At 37.0% G+C, this 15,518-nt stretch overlaps 2 protein-coding genes across 6 annotated transcripts in view; both read left to right on the top strand.

The window, feature by feature from the left end:
• rab34a (RAB34, member RAS oncogene family a) overlaps window positions 1-15,518 on the top strand; it is a 626,412-nt gene that overhangs the window by 68,159 nt on the left and 542,735 nt on the right. The window lies entirely within an intron of this gene.
• hnf1ba (HNF1 homeobox Ba) overlaps window positions 4,648-15,518 on the top strand; it is a 15,815-nt gene continuing 4,944 nt past the window's right edge. The window contains exons 1-8 of one of the 4 annotated variants that reach the window (NM_131880.3): window positions 4,648-5,147; window positions 7,387-7,586; window positions 9,775-10,045; window positions 10,134-10,369; window positions 13,819-13,979; window positions 14,697-14,823; window positions 14,905-15,084; window positions 15,179-15,297. In NM_131880.3, coding sequence (NP_571955.3) covers window positions 4,783-5,147; window positions 7,387-7,586; window positions 9,775-10,045; window positions 10,134-10,369; window positions 13,819-13,979; window positions 14,697-14,823; window positions 14,905-15,084; window positions 15,179-15,297 — 1,659 coding nt within the window. In that variant the 5' untranslated portion in view covers window positions 4,648-4,782. Of the gene's footprint in view, window positions 5,148-6,409; window positions 6,478-7,386; window positions 7,587-9,774; window positions 10,046-10,133; window positions 10,370-13,818; window positions 13,980-14,696; window positions 15,085-15,178; window positions 15,298-15,518 lie in introns of those variants that run through there. The other 3 variants (XM_073923308.1, XM_021481477.3, XM_021481478.3) reach the window with 3 other exon arrangements.

Below are 15,518 nucleotides of genomic sequence, written 5' to 3'. Positions count from 1 at the left end.
TGTGATACTTTTTGGCAAAAAGTTGTATTTTTTAAATATTTAAATATTCTCTCAGAACCTTCAAGACAAAACTGTCCCTATTTAAATCCAATAAAGCCACAATATTTCATGCCTCTGAAGCAAAATGTCACACAGGCTTCCTTTTAGGCTTCAAAATTTCAACAATTTGTAACAAAATTATAAATTTGTGATATTGTGGCACACTGTATTTCACAAGTTTGTTGGTCGAGCTAATATTTTTTTCCCTGCTGTTTTTTTTTTCTTTTGAGCACAACAAATAGGGGGGCGGGGGGTGGTTGGTATGGATATTTTAATATATTTTAATATTGATTTAAAATTTGTTAAATGAAAATGATGTGGTGAAAGAATATCGATAACTGGATGGAGAAATTCTCTTTTTGTTTCATTAGTCAGAATTATTAGCCCCCCTTTGAATTTTTTTTTTTTTTTTTCAAATGATGTGTAACATTTTCACTGTATTTCCGATAATATTTTTCTTCTTATTTTCTTCTTTTTTTCTGTCTTATGTTGGCTAGAATAAAAGCAATTTAAAAATTTTAAAAGCCATTTTAAGGTCAAAATTATTAGCCCCCCTAAACAATATATTTTTTCAATAGTCTATAGAACAATCCATTGTTATAAAATTACTTGCTTAATTACTAGTTAAGCTAACTAACTAGGCTAAGCCTTTAAATGTCACTTTAAGCTGAATACTAGTATCTTGAACAATAGCTAGTAAAGTATTATTTACTGTCATCATGGCAAAGATAAAATAAATCAGTTATTAGAAATTAGTTATTAAAACTGTTCTGTTTAGAAATGTGTTGAAGAAATCATCTCTGTTAAATAGAAATAGAGGAAACAAATAAACAGGGGTGCTAATAATTCTGACTTTAACTGTTTAGATGAGAAAATTTTAATGTGTCAGTGATTGAGGTAATTTGTCCTCAGTGAATGTGTAAGTTGCGTGAATTTGTCCTCAAAATGAGTTCTGAAAACACACAAATCACGCAAGCACCAGTATGTGTCACTAATAAAACGAAAGAGAATTTCTCCATCCAGCTATCAATATTCTTTCACCACATCATTTTCATTTAACAAATTTTAAATCTATATTCACATATCAGTCTCTTCATAGGAATTATCAGGAGTTGGAATCCACAAATAGTAGAGCAAGGTGCACGCAACTCTAAGGTTGTGGGTTCAACTCTGAGGGAAAGCCAAATGTATAAATGTAAATGAGATCTGGAGAGAAAGTGTCTTGATCCTTCTTCAAACACTGAGAGTGACTCAGACTCAAAGATGTGTTGAGATCAGGTGTTGCTGTGCTCATGAATGTCAGTTATAGAGTGAAGTCTGTCTCTGAGCTTCAGCACCTGGCAGTGAAAGAGGATTTGCATGCACCGTTACTGCCCTTCCAACCGCTTCACGACCTACACAAACCACTTACTCAATCTGCCCCTGCTGGTGCAAGCATAAGTAGCAGTTTTAACTGTTTTAGCCACGTTTCGCTGTTATTTAGTACAGTGCTCAGCATATCAGCATAATTAAGTACACCCCATTGTACTCAACATACAGTAGGCATTGTATTTGGTGCATTTAAACAAAATATATTTATTAAACAGATCTAAACAGATATTTATTAAACAGATATAAATATTTTAGTCACCAAACATATTGATAAATTGAAAAATAATACAATTAAATTTAAGTTAAATATTGCAAAAATAATTACAACTTACAAAATTTCAACTAATTTTTTCCATTATTTAGCTTTTCTTGCTTTTCCGTCTTTCTTTAAAATTTGTATTTAATATTTTTCTATAAGATATAAATTTGGATGTGCTATTATTTTGGACAATTATCGTAAGTTATTTTGTTAGATAAGCTCCAGATTTGGCTTTAGTACTGACTAATCTAATATGCACAAACATAATATTGTATAGTTTTCGATTCAACATATGAATTTAAAAGATACTTTTGTGAGGGGTGTACTTATATATGCTGAGCACTGTATGTAGGACTTATGACAATAATGAGTGTTTGAAAAGTCTTTTGATATGTCGTCAAATGATTCTTGTACTAAAATATGCATAAAATTTTTGTTAGTTATATAAAATTTATATTACAATATTCTTAATATTCTTACACAGAATGACAATTTAATTGCCATGCTCTGTATATCTTGCTAAAAATGCATTATAGTCATATTTTTTTGCTCAGATGCAAACAAATTAAACAGAACACATTTTAATCTATAGGGGTAAAAACTTGCATTACACTTTACATGATTGCTTTGATGCTCAAAAGACCAAAAGTGAACGTGCACTGTAAAACCCAGCAGTCAAAGTTATCAAATGAAATGAGTGTAGTTAACTCAAAATTTACTGATAGTTAATTTTACTTTGTTGAAAAGTTTTGAACTCAGTGTTGAAGGTAATGATTTAATTAAATATTTCATTACTTCAACTTAAATGACGTAAGTTCACAGTACTCATTAGGATTATTATTTTTTTTTTAACTCAAATGGTTTGTTGCAATTGGTTTCCTCAAACGGTTTGACTTGGCTTAACTTATTGGGTTTTACAGAACTCAGTTAGTTTAAGTTCTCTTCATTTATTGGGGTTTACTGTGCTACAATTGCTTCGTTTACTCAAATGGATTAAGTTCACAGCACTCATTAGGATTAAATGGTTTGTTGTAATCAGTTTCCTCAAACGATTTTTGATTTGCGTTTTACAGTGTGTAGAAAAATCATCTTAACACAGTTTAGACAAAGCTTTGGCTTTTTAACACTTAAAAAAAAAACATTTTATTAATAATTCTTCAATCACTACACTGTAAGAAGTGATTATTTATTGTACTTTAAAAAGGTGTGTAAACCCTTTGCCTTAAAAGTGACAAGTTGACCTGTTGTAAATTGGAACTGTTAACTCGATTTAACTTAATTTTTTATAACCATGCACATAGTTCATATACTTATTTTTTTAAGTAAAGCCAATGTATCATTTTAAAAGCAACAGTTATTGTAAGTAAAGTCAACAAATATTTTATTTAAAGTGTATGACCACAAAAAGGTTTAAATTATTTAAAATATAATAGAATTGCTTATGGTTGCATAATCATTTACATATTTTGGTAACACTTTACAACAAGGTTGTAGTCAATTACTAATATGAACAATGGTAACACTTTATTTTGATGGTCCATGCTTAATATCTGCTAATACTGCTCCTTTAACAGACATTTAACTGACTATAAGAAACTTTGCAAGTACATGTCAACTTATACTAACCCCAACCCTTACCCCAACCTAACAGTCAACTAATAATCTAATGAGAACTAGTTGGCATGTCGATGCAATGTAACTTAAATTCAACAAACGGACCATCAAAATAAAGTGTAACCCAATACATTAATTACAGTATTTATTATTCTGATAACTTTAGTTAATGAAATAAAGTTGATCATTGTTAGTTGTTGTAAACTTAATGCATTAACTAATGTTAATAAGCATGAATTTGGATCTTAATAACGCAGTAGTAAATACTGAACTATGATTAATACATGTATTTTCCATAATAAGTTCTTAGTGAACACATAAACCAACATTAACTAAAGAAACCTTTTTTTTCTTTTTTTTTTTTAATGTGACACAATAAGTACATGTCAGAATAAAATTTCATTTTTTAAATATATCTCTTGTCAATTGATGGAACATTATTTTACCCATATTTGACTTTTTTTTTTCACACGAGTTGTTTGAAACACTTACTTGCATTTAAAATATGCATGGAGTAAATACAACTTTAAAATAGGTCGACCCAATTTTGACCCAATAACTATTCGCTTAATGTGTGCTTTCTCTTTGTTTCTCTGTCAGTGTTACTAATAACTGCTTTTTTAGCCTTATATATTATGATATAGATACTTTGTATATGCCAGGAAATCACATATAATGTTTCTGGATTAATTGAGAATGGATGTATTTAAAGGGACAGTTCACACAAAACGACAATTTACTCACTATATACTCACCCTCAAGTGGTTCCAAACCTTTATACCTTCTGTTGAACACTAAAGGAGATATTTTTTAGAAAGCTGAAAACCTGTAACCATTGACTTCCATAGTAGCAAAAACAGATATGGAAGTAAATGGTTAGGTTTTCAGCTTTCTTATAGGCCTATATCTTACTTTGTGCTTAACAGAGGAAAGAAACTCATAAACATATTTTGTGAATTATTGAAAGTATTCAAAAACTATTTAAGTTAATGCACACATTATATGATACAAGAACATCTTTAGTTTAAATATTGAAACAGCACTTCACTTACTGTTTGTTAGTCCCAAAGACATCTATTCAGCTAAACAATTTTAAGCATTATTATTATTATTATTATTATTATTATTATTATTATTATTATTATTATTATTATTATTATTATTATTATTATTATTATTACAACGCGCTTTACCAAACGTTGCCAAAGTCCAAAGTGCTGTGCTGATAAGAGTGTGTAAACACGCAGTACCTGCGCATCAGTCGATATGGCCTGGGACAGCTCATTTGCATAAAGGCCCTCAGCAGCCGCCCACTCATTACCATATTTTATATCGCCTGCCCTCTGGAAGCATCATGGCAAGTTATATCGTTCAGTCCGACAGGGAAGTGGCCTAACCTTCTCGGAGCAGGTGTCTTTGGAGGAGCTCACACTTGGAGGCGTGAGGAGGGGAAAGATCATAATACCGCATTTCCCTCTCTAGACCTCCTAAATATTTAGATGTTTGCAAACATGGTGTCCAAGTTGACATCTTTGCAACAGGAGCTTCTGAGCGCCTTGTTGGACTCTGGAGTTACCAAAGATGTGCTTCTGCAAGCTTTGGAGGACCTGGACCCGAGCCCGAGCGCTTTTGGAGTTAAACTGGACAGTCTGCAGATGTCCCCGTCCGGCTCCAAACTCAGCGATACGGATTCAAAGCCGGTGTTTCATACGCTCACTAATGGACACAGTAAAGGGAAGTTATCCGGAGATGAAGGCTCCGAGGACGGGGATGATTATGACACACCGCCAATTCTCAAAGAGCTCCAGTCTCAAAACACCGAGGAAGCGGCCGAGCAGAGGGCAGAAATAGAGCGAATGTTGGCGTGAGTTTTTACCTATTTACTTTTATTTTTATAGGCCTAAATAATTTAGATTTAAAGTGGATCAAAAACTATACTTTTAAAAATTGGCCAAAAGAATTGATGTTGTTGAATAATTTTAGGACAACTATGAGGGAATTTATGATCCTTTAAAATGTTGAACTATAGGCCTACTTATGTTATTATAAAATATAGGCTACTTAAAGTTACACTGTTGTTATCCATTGCTTTATATACAAGTTAAAGAGATTAAAGTGAAATAACCTGTGGAGCTTCTGATCTGACAGTGTGCTGCTATAATGTATTTGAAGGCCGACTGTTACGTGTGAAATTAAGGCCGTTGAAGCAGCTGAATTTTCCATTAAGATTAAAGTGCTTATTTATTCACCCAGCTAGTCATTAAATTTGACTAAAATGTAAAATGTTCTTTACCTGATATAAAAAAAAATCTAATAGAAAAGTTTCATTGCTAACTTCTGATCTTTTAAATCAAAGGTCAATGAGATGCGTACAAAACTTGTTATTTGACAAATGTAATTACTGTCTGAAGTTCTTAAAATATAGCGGAATTATTTTGTGACAGAAATAAAAATCGTAGCCTAGTTGTAATTTAGAAACGAAATATTTTTTTCTTAAATAATGCAAAGGAGATTATTTCGGGACAGATTATTCTACCGGTGTTTACAATTTTAAAAGCACGCGCCAGTGTTTCCTCTTTTCACATTCTGGTTACTAATTATCTACGTGAGTTATTTCTTTAGCTTAGAGATATATCAACTAAAGAAGATCTATTTATTATTAACCACCTCTGGCCTCTCGAAAGAAAACACAAACATGCGCGCTGTTGTCTGAATGCAGGCTTGTGCGTAAATTTAGGCCTTTTGAAAAAAAAATTTAGGATTTGCGAAAATACTGATAATATATTTATTGTATTAATATAGCACTTTTAGTTATAATATTTTGACAATTAGAAATGATAACTAAAATAGGCCTACCACGCGGCCAATAAATAAAAGGAGGCCTATGCTATAATGTGGATGCTATTTAATTCAACAAGAATATTATTTCTATAATTGTTACACCGTCAGAAGCGCCACGAAATAGAGGAAAATCAAAACTAAAGCACGTGGAGTTGAGTTATTAATTTTATCCTATAAATCATCAACTGAAAGATACACAGTGACGAATGATTAGCGTGAATGGAGATCTAGTTATTCATTGTCGAAAGTTATAAACCAAGTTCGAGCACAGACATATGTGTTGTCAGTATCCAAACCAAAACCGTCCGGACAGATTTCAGGAGCAAAAGTTATTTCTGAAATTAGCTACTATGGTAAGACTGAACTTTATTTTAATGCATGTTAAAATATGTCGGGTGAAATTCGCTTTCTTTCTTTCTTTCTTTCTTTCTTTCTTTCTTTCTTTCTTTCTTTCTTTCTTTCTTATTTTTTATTTTAAAGTCTAAAGGTTTAAAGTAAAGTTTTGTTTTATTTAACTTGATTATAAACTTAACACTCTTTTTCATTTTTTTTAAAAGTGGCCAACATATATATATATATATATATATATATATATATATATATATATATATATATATATATATATATATATATAGGCTTGGTTTAAATATAGCTTTAATGTTTGGCCATATGTTTTAGAATATTAAACATTTTTATTTTTAAGCTTTTATCCTAGCCTATAATATCGAAGTTAATGTTTTGTTTATTACATTTAATTAAGAATATAGACTGCTGCGGCTTTTAAACGGCTATGTCTTTGTCAAATTCATTGGTTTCTTTTAATAAAATTTTGCTTTGATTTAAGCGATTTTTTGTCTTACTCAACATTTCTCTTTTCTAAAATACGGAGCAACGTTTAAAATGTCGAACTACACTTTAGTACCTTCTTTAGATTTGAAACAAATTGCTTTACAGTGACCACAATATACAGCTGCCATGAAGTCCTCCAATTGTCTTTTACTTGTCCTTTTGTAATTAAATCACGGTAGTTGAATTGCACGCACGAAATGAAGTCTTTAACCTTTGGAATTATTTACAACCCATTGAATACACTGATTAACTATTGTTTATTAGCGCTGGGAACAATTGACCGCACTTGCAAAATTTAGAACATGTTAAAGAGTGTCATAAATATAAAAGAAGCGAAACCAACCATTAAACACAACTTTTTTAATAGGACTGTATTAAATGAGTGTTATGTTTAATGTTTCCGATCTTTTCAGGGAGGACCCGTGGCGCGCGGCCCGCATGATCAAAGGCTACATGCAGCAGCACAATATCCCTCAGCGCGAGGTGGTGGATGTGACGGGCCTGAATCAGTCGCACCTGTCGCAGCACCTGAATAAAGGCACGCCTATGAAAACGCAGAAACGCGCGGCGCTCTACACCTGGTATGTGAGGAAACAGCGGGAGATCTTGCGACGTAAGTTAATATTTGTTTCTTGTTGCATGTGACGGTTTTCAGTGCCACCGTTGGAATTTTGTAGGTCATATAAAACGTCCTTGTTCAGTTGCATGAAATGGAATTTATGACTCGAGTGTGGCAGCACTTTAAACCTGATTTTTTTGGGGAAGTTAATTAACCTTTTGATGTCTGTTTGAATTATGAAGATAATCTAAAATAAGTTACCTTCTAAATAATGCACCTGCGCGATGTGTAGATATTGATAAACATTTTTAGGTGCGTACTTATTGCATCATCGCTTTTGTCACCCATTTTGAAATTATGTTATCATAAAAAGCACAATGGCATATAAGGGGACAGTGGTATGAATCAAAGGTCATCACTCATTTTTTCTGTGTAAGATCGACAATATGATATTAGAAAACATAACTAACATTTTGTTAAATTAGTGGGGTTAATTTGTACCTCATTCTCATTTTATTGTTTTAAAAATTGCATTGCATAAGGCCAACTCTAAATTTTCTCAACATTTACTCTTACACTCCAAAAATAACTCATAATTGGATAAACTTAAATTAATTCAGAATTCGACAAGTTTGTTTAGCACCAACTAAAAAACAATTTACACAATAAAATGCAATTATTTTATCAAATAAAAGTTTAAATACAGTTGTATTTTTATTTTTATTTTATTAGTCTTTGACAAGGCTGGGATGATTTTAAATAATAACACCTGCTCATGGCACACTTGTCCTACTTTGCTCATGTACGGTGGCCTGGAAGTGCAAAACAACATTACCAAGTGTAAAACACTTTTACATAGCTCAAGACAAATTTACATTTTGAAAAACATTTTTAACTATCATCAGACACAATTACATAGGAAAAACAATTTTACCAAGGACGAAACAAATTTACATTTTAGAAAAAATTTATAAGATCCAAAACACTTTTACAAGTCCCAAAACAAATGTACAATTACAGATTCCTTACGGAAAGTACAACACACCGGAAGTGACGTGGAATGTACAACACACCAGGAGTGACCAGGAATGTAACACACACTGGAAAATATCAATAATATCTAGCTCGTGTGTGATTTTGTAGATCGGTTTCCATGAGTCTACAACTATAAAAATCATGGTTTGACCAACTGCAATTAATAAATATTAGAGCTATTCTGAGAAAATATCAGCATGAGAGTATGTAGAAACATGTAAACCCAAATACATGGAAACAATCAAAGCACGGCACATGTTGACTGATAAAGATATCAAAACCTACCCTGACCTGTAGACCCGGGTAGCTCATTTAGGAAGGTTGGTAGATACTTGTGCAGACCCTTTTGACTTGGGTTTGAATCCCGTTGATGACATATAAATTATAATTATTTCTTTACATTAATTTTGATTAAATACCGTTCTGCTACACAGATATTAAAGTAATAAGAATCTTTTTTCGGTATGGGCATGTTTTGTGGCTGTGAAAAAGTGACGAATATGCCAATCTGCAAACGTGAATAGTTTACATCTGAAAAAGGGCCTCATTTAACACGGACACCAGTTAAACCGTAACACCGTCTTCATTCAGTTTACTGTTAAGAGTCCTCAAGCAGATGTTTACACCGTGTAGACTTGATATCATGTCCATGATAACAGCGTACGAGTGGCCCTCGTTAAAATATTGAGCACATTGGTGCAGTATGTCTGGTATTTTTGTCTGGTCCGCATCCTTTATAAACTCCAAACACCGACCACACGTAAAGAAAAACTGTGTTAAGCTGCTCATGTGTATGCCACAACACAGGCAAAACAATCCTCGACGCTGTCCATGTTCGGTCACCATAAACTTTGTTTGCGCCATGCATGTACTCTACAGCACAAATTTACATTGGTACATTCCCTTTCCGTAAGGAATCTGTCATTTTAAATGTGTTTCGGGACTTGTAAAAGTGTTTTGCGTCTTGTTAATATTTTTGGAAAATGTAAATTTGTTTCGTCCTTGATAAAATAGTTTTTCCTATGTAATTGTGTCCGATGATAGTTAAAAATGTTTTTCAAAATGTAAACATGTCTCGAGCTTTGTAAAAGTGTTTCACACTTTGTAATGTTGTTTTGCACTTCCCGGCCACAATACTCATGCTATGCTCATGTCCTATATGAAAATTCTACATGTGACGCTAATAACCTTTTCTTTTATGTTTCAGAATTCAACCAGGCCACACAAGGCTCTGGCGCCACCATGTTAGACAAAGGAAATCAGGATCAGGTACTCCTTTTTTTCTCAGAGTTTAGTCAGTCTGGGCAAGGTATGGTCCAGCCAGGTGATGATGCTGCTATTGAGCCTGCTTGCAAGAAGCTCAGACGCAACCGTTTCAAATGGGGGCCTGCATCCCAACAAATCCTTTACCAGGCTTATGAGCGGCAGAAGAACCCCAGCAAAGAGGAGAGAGAGGCATTGGTGGAGGAGTGCAACCGGTAAGATGACCTTGCTCTGATTGTCAAAATAAATTACTCAATTTCATCCCAGTTAATATGCTAATGTGTTTTCCTTGACTACATTCAGGGCTGAGTGCCTCCAAAGAGGAGTGTCTCCATCGAAAGCTCATGGACTTGGCTCCAACCTGGTCACAGAGGTGCGAGTCTACAACTGGTTTGCTAACAGAAGAAAGGAAGAAGCCTTCAGACAAAAGTTGGCTATGGATGCCTACAGTGGGCCAGCGCATAGCCTAAACTCCCTCCTTTCACATAGTTCCCCGCATCACCCACAAACTAGCAGCTCCCCACCAAGCAAGATGCAAGGTACTGATACATTCACTGTGAGCTTACATGTGTTATTTGATTCTTCCTGGTAACCTTTGAATGTTGCTTTGAGTCAGAAAATAAAATCACTGAGCTTTGGCTTTTCTGCGGTTTAGTCTAGAAAGAATAATTAGCACAAGCCCCATTATAATCACTCCACCAGTTAAAGATGACTTGACATAGTTGATGAGATCAGAGGGAAAGCAAAGAGGAGAGCAGTGATCAATGAGAGTGACAGAGTGAGCTGAGCAAATGGCATTGTTATTCCCAGCTTTGAAACACACACCAAGAACAATCTGCATTGTACCTGCAATCTCAGCTCCACTGAAGTCAGCAGGCAAGAGTGAGACACAAAGAGCAGCCACCCTTGGACAGGACACAGGGTCAACCCCAGGTCATGTGGCTCAGCTCGCTCTCGAAGCCTAGTTGTACCTGTAGGGTCACTGTGGTTTACTGCATGCCCCACTCTTGTGTTATCTAATGAATTGTATTCCCAGAAGGATTTATTGACTTAGTTTGATATGGCAAGACTAGGCTGTAAAAGCAACACAGTCTTTGACCGACCAGCTTATTACCTACTGTTTCTTTCATGTCTGAGCGCTAAAGAGTCAGAGTGCTCTTTTTCTGTGGGTGTGTTGCTTGTTTCTGTGCATATAGCACTGCAATGAGTGGCTTGTCTGTTTGCGTGTGGTGTTTCCCTTTGCACACCTGACCAGTCAGTGACCTCAGGTTGTGTGTTAATTTGGTTGAGAAGGGGGAGCAACGGGATGGAGTTGGTCTCTTCCATGCTTTTAGTCAAGGGACTTACAAGGTGTCCTGCCAGTGGCCTGCCAGCAGCATCAGCTGTTTTTGGTGTCAGAAGCTGGCCTGAAAATAATAGCACAGCAGGACCCCTCATCACGTTGCCAGGGCACAGCCTGTATTATGCATGCTTAATTGACAATTAAAATCCTCTGCTACTACATCTCCCAGTCCTTTGATAAGGGACTCCCCTCTTCCCTGCTCTCTTTACCTTCTCTCAGCAGGGAATCTTTTTGTCTATGGCATATTAGAAGACTGTAGTGACTGTAACCAAGGTTCATTTATCTCTGCTGGGCCAGGGGGAGGGACACCTCGAAGCCCCTCTCACCTTTATGGGCTGTGGTTTAGAGGCAGTGGCTGTGCTCTGAGCAGAACAGCAGGAGCTGTCCGATGGACTATTGGCTCTTTTTGGACCAGACAGGACTGATGAGTCTCTTCTTCTGCTCGAGGTATAGAAAGTACTGGGTGATTCCCTGTCTCAGCCCCCTCTTGGAAACTACATAAACCAGGGTTTTGTTAAAGAGGTCGTTACCAGGTCACATCAGTGAGAGACTTAACTTTTTTTATTGATTCAGGTTTGGCCTGTTGATAACAAACAGGCCAGTTCGCCGCCATTAGAAGGTCAACTGATATGTGCGTTTTGGGGGCTGGTTGTGGTCTTCCCTATGTTTGTGTTGTCGTCCTGTTGGAAAGCAAACTGCTTTCAAAATGGTCTTTGATCCTGTTTAGGCATGTTAGAATGGTTGTTTAACTAGCTTATATCATTTTTTGAGAAACTAAAATGATTAATTAAACAATATGACCCCTGAACATAATAGTGAAGGACAAGCAGAGGACAGGACAGTTTAACTTGTCTTGTTTTGGACTGTTGGGGGCAATAGAAAGGCTGAAAGGCCACATACGTCCTGCTAAGACCCAGGAGGCCTATCATATGCGGCAGTGCTATAATGAGCACTGCCTGGGGATGAAGAGCCAGGCTTTGATATTACATGTGTCCCAGGGAGAGCTGAACCCTTTAAACCAGTTGAACCCTCCTGCTTCCACTCCCCTTCAGCATTTCCCGCAACCCTCTGTCATTTTAACCAAGTTTTGTGGTAGCATTTTTTTACAGGTCAAACTGTATTGTGTGATTACCACAAGCATCATGAAACCTGAAAACAAATTTTTGAGTAGTGATAAGCTGAAATTTTTTGCCAATATGTAACTGTTGTCTATACTTAGTCAAGACGCTAATTTTAGCATTGGTCACTGAATGGTGCACATTGCTTTACTGAATAGTGTAATTAAGACTTAGTTTATGATGCCATTCCATGTAACTTTTATGTCGCGTTCTCAGAGGTTGTACATCGGTTTCTGGTTTCCTCAGAAACCGAGCCCTCCTGCTGGTCAGCATGGCCCAGACAGCACAGACCTGAATGATTGAACGTGAGAGGAGATCCCTGCAGTCTGAGTGAATGCCTGATAGAGTCAGACAATAGTCTGTTCTTTCCCTGACACTTTTAGTGGTTGTGCGGTAGTAAAGTAAAGACTGTTTATAGTTGCTGGCCTATTGTGTGCCAAGCAGGTTGTAGGCCCAATGGAGTGCTTTATTGTCCTGAGCTGGCGTTTACAAGACATTGTAGAGAGCTGGCAATGTTTTAAGTGTGCAAAGGGGTTGTATCTGTAGTTCCGCTACACAACAAAACTCAGCAGAGGGATTAGACTTTTCTGTCATTTTTTTTTTTGCTGCCACTAGCTTTTTTAGAAAAGCTCAGGGAATAATCCCATAACAAATGATAAATATTTATTTTGGCTGGGTCATCATCTCGCTTGGCTGCACAAACCTAGTATTTAAATGTAGGAGTGAAACTATGTGTCTGACATTAGCCTTAATTGAGAAATGTTTACCTTGTTCATATCTGTGGAGCGTGGGGTTGGCAAACATCGATTCGATAGAAGACAGGCTGGATTCCTGTGGCCTTCAATAGTCAAGAATACCCAACAAAATAAATAGCCTAAAAGAGAATTCAGCTTAGGTTGAACATAATTCTCTCATAAAACTTAATTTCATGTAGATCAGGAATGTTCCTGCAGTATGCAGCTCCTATGCACTTTGCTTGAAATTTCTTATATTTCTAAAAAAAACTATCTAGTTCAAATGTGTTTAATGCATGGATGTCCAAACTTGGTCCTGGTGGGCCGGTGTCCTGCAAAGTATAGTTCCAACCTAATCAGACACACCTGGGCTAGCTAATCGAGCTCTTACTAGGCTTTCTAGAAACATTCTTGCAGGTGTGTTGAGACAAGTTGGAGACAAAATCTGCAGGACATCGACCCTCCAGGACCGAGTTTGAACACCCTTGGTCTAATGGGACAGGAGAAAAACTCTGCTGAAAGGGGGCCCTCCAGGAGCAGGATTGTGCAGCACTGATATAGATTATTTTAACAAAGTTCTGAAGTTCAGCACAACATAGTTTTTTAGAGTTGCAGACAGCTAACGTGTACACATTGAGATGACCTTGACCGTTCAGCCACCAGATGTAGAGGCCCTTGTTTGTTTGCTCTTCCAAACTTGTCAGTGACCAACAAATACTGGCTGGGTCACATTTTGTAAAGCAGTTAGAAGATTAAAACTAAAACTAATTTATCTCTTCCTTCCTTTACAACAGGTGTCCGGTACAGCCAACAAGGTCCAGGTGAAGTCAGTTCTTCAACAACGATCAATCACCATAGCAGCAATGCCATGTCAACCAGCCAGTCAGTGTTACAGCAGGTCTCTCCAGGGGCGCTGGACCCCAGTCACAGCCTCCTGTCACCTGATGCCAAGATGGTAAGCACTTCCAACACTGATAAGATAACACTATGTCTGCTCTTGACACAGTAACACAAAGTAGCGCTTGATAGATATCTTCACCCAGCAAGTGGGCTTACAATTGCTGCATTGTACTTCCCAGTGCTAAACCCAAAGCTAGACGGCAGGCCTTGGCCCACAGTGCACTGCAGGGCTGATCTTAGTAAATGTTAGCTGGTGGTAGTGAGAATGGGGCACGGCCATGGCTGTTCCAACAAACCTGACAAAGAGACATTCTGTTTGTATTGATTAAATGCCGCGCAGAGGAGAGGAAGGGTGGAGTTGTGCTTGTTCTCTGTTGGTTGAGTGACACTGGCGCTCAATGGAGTTGCTTATCTGAATACTAATGTTTGAGTTGGGCGAGATCTTCATGTAGCTTTTTGTTTCAGGACAATTTTCTGTGCATTAATTTTTCTAGCAAGGCTGCAGTGTTACACTATAGGTCAAATTCATCATGGTCTAGGGTGCGTTTCTGTCAACAGCCAGTTGGAAGTTGGCGTAGGAGGAAGGGAGTATGACAGCAGCTTATCTGAGCAGTCAGACGTTTGTCTGAGCATGGCCTCCTCTCAACTCTGCCTATTCAAATAAAGCTCTGTGCCTCCTGTCAGGGCTCTGATACTTTCTTAAGATAAGAGTACAATTCTGACAGAAGCGTTCTAGTCATTCTGATGAACTGGTGGTGTATTTTCTTCACAGATCTCGGTATCAGGTGGAGGTCTTCCTCCAGTAAGCACCCTGACCAACATCCACGCATCCCACCATGTGCACCAACAGACCCCTAACCTTATAATGCCACTCTCTGGAGTCATGGCCATTGCACAAAGTGAGTGTCCATCCATATTTGGTTTCCTTTTCAGATTATTCATACATTCTCCTCTTGACGTCGTAATATTCTTGCATTCAGGTTTGAACACATCGCAAGCACAGACGGTGCCTGTCATAAACAGTGTTGCAGGCAGTCTGGCAGCACTGCAGCCAGTGCAGTTCTCTCAGCAGTTAAATAGCCAACACCAGCAGCTCATGCAACAGTCATCTGGACACATGAGCCAACAGTCCTTCATGGCCTCCGTCTCACACTCACACAGTCAGTCTACTACCTCTATTCAGTATTTATTGATCTAGTCAGGCCTACATCATAAAGCTGTAGATGTAAACTGCTGTTTGTGTTATCTTTACAGTGTACCCACACAAGCAGGAGCCACCCCAGTATTCTCATTCGTCTCGGTTTCCCCCGGCCATGGTGGTGACAGACGCCAACAGCCTCAGTACACTGAGCTCAATGTCCTCCAGCAAACAGGTCAGTAATTCAAATTATTTACCAAAATGGACTTGCTGTAGCCAGGCTGATTAGTTTATTTAATGGGTGGTAGAGTCTGTCTGCTTGTCCTACAACAGGGGTGCCCTTTTGGCTTCATTAATGCTCCAGAGATACGATTATGTGGAAAGACACTTCCAAAGTGAGCAGAATAAGATTTCTAGAGTATGCTAGATAGGACTGATGTTGAGTTTTTCACTGCT

Source organism: Danio rerio, chromosome 15 (genome assembly GCF_049306965.1).
Source record: "Danio rerio strain Tuebingen ecotype United States chromosome 15, GRCz12tu, whole genome shotgun sequence".
In the NCBI taxonomy this organism is placed as follows: domain Eukaryota; kingdom Metazoa; phylum Chordata; class Actinopteri; order Cypriniformes; family Danionidae; genus Danio; species Danio rerio.
The sequence above is the reverse complement of the archived record's forward strand: the minus strand, read 5'-3'. Positions and strand labels throughout refer to the sequence as shown.